The 5153-nt window shown below is 67.8% G+C and overlaps 1 protein-coding gene across 1 annotated transcript; it reads right to left on the bottom strand.

The window, feature by feature from the left end:
* Positions 1 to 3471: 3471 nt before the first annotated feature.
* On the bottom strand, positions 3472 to 4823 carry DRD4 (dopamine receptor D4). The gene is made up of 3 exons (XM_040464282.1): positions 4500 to 4823; positions 3944 to 4422; positions 3472 to 3815 (listed from the first exon to the last, which is right to left on the bottom strand). The coding sequence occupies exons 1-3, from the start codon at positions 4562 to 4564 to the stop codon at positions 3499 to 3501; spliced, it is 861 nt and encodes a 286-aa protein (XP_040320216.1). The 5' UTR covers positions 4565 to 4823; the 3' UTR covers positions 3472 to 3498.
* Positions 4824 to 5153: the final 330 nt, after the last annotated feature.

Genomic DNA, 5153 nt, shown 5'->3' on the forward strand with positions numbered 1-5153 from the left:
CTGGACGGGTGACTCCAGCTCCAACTTCCCAGATGCCCCGGAGGTGGGGGGGCCTCAGCTTTGTGTTTCCTGACGCGCAGTCCGGAGGCCACAACTCCCAAGTGTGTGGACCAGCGAGTGGGCGGTGGCACTGACCCCGGCGGCCGTTGGCTACCCGCCTGCTGGGAGCCGCAGGCCCTGTCTCTGAGGTGATACGGCCCAGACTCGCTGCCTGATGGCCGCCGCCACACGGCCTTCCTTCTCTCTAGCATGAGGTTATACCCCGAGAACCCCGACCACCCAGAGGCCAGGCCAGCCCTGTGTCTTTCCACCTGCACTGAGGGGCAGAGGGCACAGGGGGCCAGAGAGGGATCGGCGCCTGGAGCACTTGGCTGGCTCTGGAAACGAGACCTGCCTCCTCTGCTGACCAAGGGTGGTGCCTGAGGAAGTTGCCCGTGTTCTGGAAGCTTCTGCGGGTTTCCAGAAGTGCCCTCGTGGCCCCCGAGCCCTTGGCCTGCCGTCGCCCTGTTTTCTCTGCGCTCGTGAGGCTCGGGAGCTCCATTGTTCCGGGGGCAGGGGGGAGGTGAAGGCCCACCCCAGCCGGAGACACGCCCTGTGTGTGCAGCCGGCACAGCCCCTGGGCGCTGGCACGATGGCACGCTTCCCTGGGTTCTCACGCTCATCTGCCGGTTCTGCGAACTGTGCATGTTCACACCCCCGTGGGAGGGGGAGAATTCCCCCAGCCCTGACCCTTCCTGGGCTCCTACTTCCAGAAAGTTCTCCCAAGTCTGTGGCACCCTAGAGACTTGGCTTTGGGGACGCTGGCTCCAGAACGAGCTGCGGGGGTGGCCCAAGTCCTGAAGGAAGGGGTGTGAGCATGGGGGTCCCGGAGATGCTGCTCTGTCTCCCGAGCCGAGCCTGGCTCCCAGAGGCGCCCTCGGGTCCGTGGGCCTGGCCTGGCCTCGCCACAGACCCCAGTCGGCTGCTCTCAGGGAGCCCGTTGTGGGTCCCGCTCCCCAGAAGCTGCTGCCTCTGCCCTCATGACCTCTGCAGACTAAGCTTGGATTTTCTTTTACTGAGTTTAGCATGTACTGGAGTCACCGAATTTCACCTTCCTGCCTTTGCCAGCACCTCTCAGGGAGATAGAGGCTGAGGAATCTGGGCATGTGCCCCAAGCTGAGGCCGTGGTGAGCGCCGGGATTTGACCTCGATGCCCCCCAGACTGCCCGCCCCCCACTGGGCACAATCTTCAGAGGCGCAGTGCTGCAGACAATGTGGGGGGCGGGGCACATCTCAGCCCTGGCCACCCCCCTGCTTCCCTGGGTTTGCTCGGCGTAGAGGTGGCAGGAAAGGGGACTGGGGGGCACGTCAGCCTCAGCAGAAGGGGTCTGGGGGCCCCCCCCCCCCCCCCAGCTTGAAGAGCCGGCCACCCGCCTGCCCGGAAAGACTTCACGTGCGGGCCCCAGAGCCACTGCCTCCCTCTGGCGGCCAACTCCTTAAAACAACACTCCGGAATGCACGTTGTGGGGGCAGCGCTTCAAAGGGTATCGTTTCTAGGCCTGTGAAGTGTTCTTAGCCCTGGCTGGGGGAAGGCTTCTGGAAATTGCCCTTGGGGGCCCAGGCTTCGCGGCTGGTCCACAGAGTTCCACGTCAGGGCTTCTGAGGGCATCTCCAGCCTCCGGGGACAGGCGAGGGGCCGGCCTCTGTCAGCCGGCGGTCAGCACAGGCTGGGCTGTTCAGGGCGCCGCAGGCTGGGGTGACCCTTGGCGTCATCGGGCACGGCTGAGTGAGCCTGATGGCCGAGGCGCCTCCGGGGGGCCTCCCAGTCCACCAGGCCCCCTGTGGCTCCCATGTACCTTTTGCTCCACCCCGTCCCCCTCGCCCACCTTGTCCCCCTCTGTCGGGAGCTGCAGATTCTGTCCAGAGGGCCAGCGGGGAGGAGGTGGGGTCCCCAGCAGCTCCCAGCCCATTCTCAGCTCTGTCGCCGAGGGTGGGTGCAGCTCACGAGGTCGGTCAGCCCGCAGACCGGTGGGGAGGGGCCCACGGCTGGCTGGCAGGGGAGTTGCTGGCCGCGTCCCGATGGCGCGGCTCCACGGACACGCGTGAAGGGAGCATCGGGGGCACGTGGGGCCCCGAATCTGACCCTGCCCTCAGCCTGAGGGCCCCAGTGGCCCTGTCCCTGCCCTTTACTTCCAAGTCTGAGACCCCCGGGAGGGACCGTAGACCCAGCTCGGAGCAGGTGTCTGTGCCTGGGACAGCCATCCGGGGCTCCTGTCTGAATATCGGGGCTGCTCCCTGTGGGGAGACTCGGTGTCTGCTGCAGCTGCCCTCACACTTCATGGGCAAGAAGGTGCCAGAAACTCAAGCAGCCGCCAGAGCCAGGGTCCACTGGGTGCCCCTCTCCCCACTCCCACTGAGACCCTGAGCAGGAGGGAAGGGGCGGCCCCCCTCTGTCCACAGAAGAGTTTAACATGCTGAGGTATCACCCAGCCTCACAGCCCGTCATTTCTCAGGTTCGCAAGAAAACTTCGCGCCTCGAACCACAGACAGCGTCCCCGACACGGGAATAGTAACCCTGGGGCCCCAGGACCGGGAGGGCCCAGATGAAGTCCAGGTTGAGCTGTCCCTGGTCGGAGGGGCTCAGAGCTGCCCCCTCCTCCCTAGGAACAGGAGCCTTGCTGTGAGCAGGGGGGCCAGTCAGCCACAGCACACGGGGCAGCTTGGTGGCTCTGCCCTGCTTCAGGCCGGGCACCTTCTCCTGGCTCCCCTGTTCTGGGCCTCGCCACCTCACGGGCAGCCTCAAGGTAGAGGATCGAGGAGGCTGCCTTGGTGGGCCCACCCACCCGGCCCCATCTCCTTGGGGCCTGGGACATCACCAAAGCCGGGAGCTGGCCGGGAGCCGTGCTCTGACCTGGGCCTGGCTCTGCTGAGTCTGTAAGGACAGTGGAGTGGACGCTTGGCTGGTCCTTGCAGAAGCAGGGGGCCCGGCTGCTGATGGCCCACGGTGGCTGCCTTCCCACTGGGGAAATCTCAGGAAACTGCTTCCTCCCTGCAGGACAGCTGTCTACACTCTCCACTGAAAGAGGGGCAACAGCTGGGGGCGGGGGTGCAGCTGGTGCCACGGTGTGTCAGGGAGGGAACCGTTTGGAGGAGGGTGTGAGTCACCATGGGTGAGCCCGTGGACAGCCCCACAAGCAGAGCCCAAACCTTCTTAGGCAAGAGCTGGTCTGGTTCTGGAAGCTTCTCCATGGGCGAGGCTGAATGGGCCTTTCTGGAGCCTCCCTGCCCAGCCTAGGGGCAGAACTGGCATCCCTCCCACCTGACCCTGAGCCAGGAGCCAGTTTGGTGGGGTCTGTTCTCTGGGCTTCCTCAGAAGGAAGGAGGGGTTCACTGGCCTGGCGGGTGGGGGGGGGGGATGTCTGGGCTCCAGGTGGGGCAGAGGCCCCTCCTCCCGCTCCTCCCCACACCCCCCAGCCCGCAGCCTCCCCAGCGGGTGTTTAGGAAGGAATTTGTTTAATCTTAGTCGTACAAAACCCCCTCCCTTACTGGGGTCCTGCCCCCCGAGGCATGGCCGGGTCGTCCTGGGCCCTGGTCCTCGCAGAGAACGCAGTGGGCGCACGCGGAGGGATCCGCCCAGCAGCAGAGGCGCAGGGCCTTGCGGAAGACGGTGCGAAACTCGGCGTTGAAGACGGTGTAGATGACGGGGTTGAGGGCGCTGTTGACGTAGCCCAGCCAGGTGACCGCGCTGACCAGCCGCGGGGGCACGGCGCAGGTAGGACACAGTCCCCGGGTGATGTGCACCACAAAGAAGGGAGTCCAGCACACCAGGAAGGCCCCTGGGGGCGGGGCCGGAGGGCGCGGTGAACCCGGGTCCCCGCGGCTCCCAGCCCGCCCTGGGCACCTCCTCCCACCGGGGGCACTGACACCTTCCACTCCGCCCACCGACCCCAGGGCAGGTACCCACCGACCACCACCGGCAGGACCCTCATGGCCTTGCGCTCCCGGCCGGTGATCTTGGCGCGCCTCCTCCTGGGTGCCGGCCGCGGCGGCTCGGCTGGGACGGCGTCGGGGGGCGCGACGGCCTCGGGGGGCTCGCCGACCTCGGGGGGCGGTGGGCCGGGGCCGCTGGGCCGACGAGGCGCCCGGCAGTGCAGCTTGGCCTGGCGAGCCGCCTCCCAGCGCCGCAGGCCCCGGAACGTGGCCCAGTAGAGCAGCAGCATGAGCGGGCAGGGCAGGAAGAAGGAGCACACGGACGAGTAGACCACGTAGTCGCGGTTCTCCAGGCGGCACACGGCGGGGTCGCGGCCGCGCGGGTCGTTGAGGCCGCACAGCACGGGCGCCGCCACCGCCGCCGACAGCAGCCACGTGGCGCCGATGAGCAGCAGCTGACGCCCCCCGGCGCCCTGGCGGTTGTAGCTCAGCGGCACGGCCACGGCCACGAACCTGCAGGGGGGGGTGCGGTGAGGGCGGGCGGCACGGGGCAGGGGGCGCGCGCGCGCGGCCGGGCGGCAGGGACTCACCTGTCCACGCTGATGGCGCACAGGTTGAAGATGGAGGCGGTGCACAGCATGACGTCCATCGCCATGAGCGCGTCGCAGAGGCCGGGACTGAACAGCCACACGCCGCCCTGGACCTGCGCCCGGGGAGGTGGGGAGGGGGCAACAGACACAAGACCCGCTGACTGTCTTCCCGCAGGGGCCCGGGGCCAGGAACCCGACGCCCGGCTCTATCCGACCCCCCTCCTTTTTGGGGGAGCGGGGACTGAATATCAGCGGGGAGCGGGAAGGAGCCAGAGGTCCACAGGCCCAGCAGTCTTCACATTGAGCTGGGCGAGGGTCCCAGGGTCCCCCCAACTCCCATCCCCACCCTCCCCCCACTCCTCGTCACACCCCTCACACCCCGTCTGTACCCCTCCAATCCTCCCCCACCCCTCCCCACCCCCCACACACTCCCTCCCCTTCCCACACCACTACAACCCTCCCCCACCCCTCCCCGTCCATCCCCCACCCCTCCCCCACTCCCTCCCCCCACCCCTTCAACCCTCCCCCCACCCCTCCCCACTCCCCTCATACTCCCTCCCTACCCCTCCAATCCTCCCCCACCCCCTCCCCACCCCCCACACACTCCCTCCCCCTCCCACACCACTGCAACCCTCCCCCCACACCGCTCCCCCA

Source organism: Herpailurus yagouaroundi, unplaced genomic scaffold, assembly GCF_014898765.1.
Source record: "Herpailurus yagouaroundi ecotype Mexico unplaced genomic scaffold, PumYag 438, whole genome shotgun sequence".
Classification (NCBI taxonomy): Eukaryota; Metazoa; Chordata; class Mammalia; order Carnivora; family Felidae; genus Herpailurus; species Herpailurus yagouaroundi.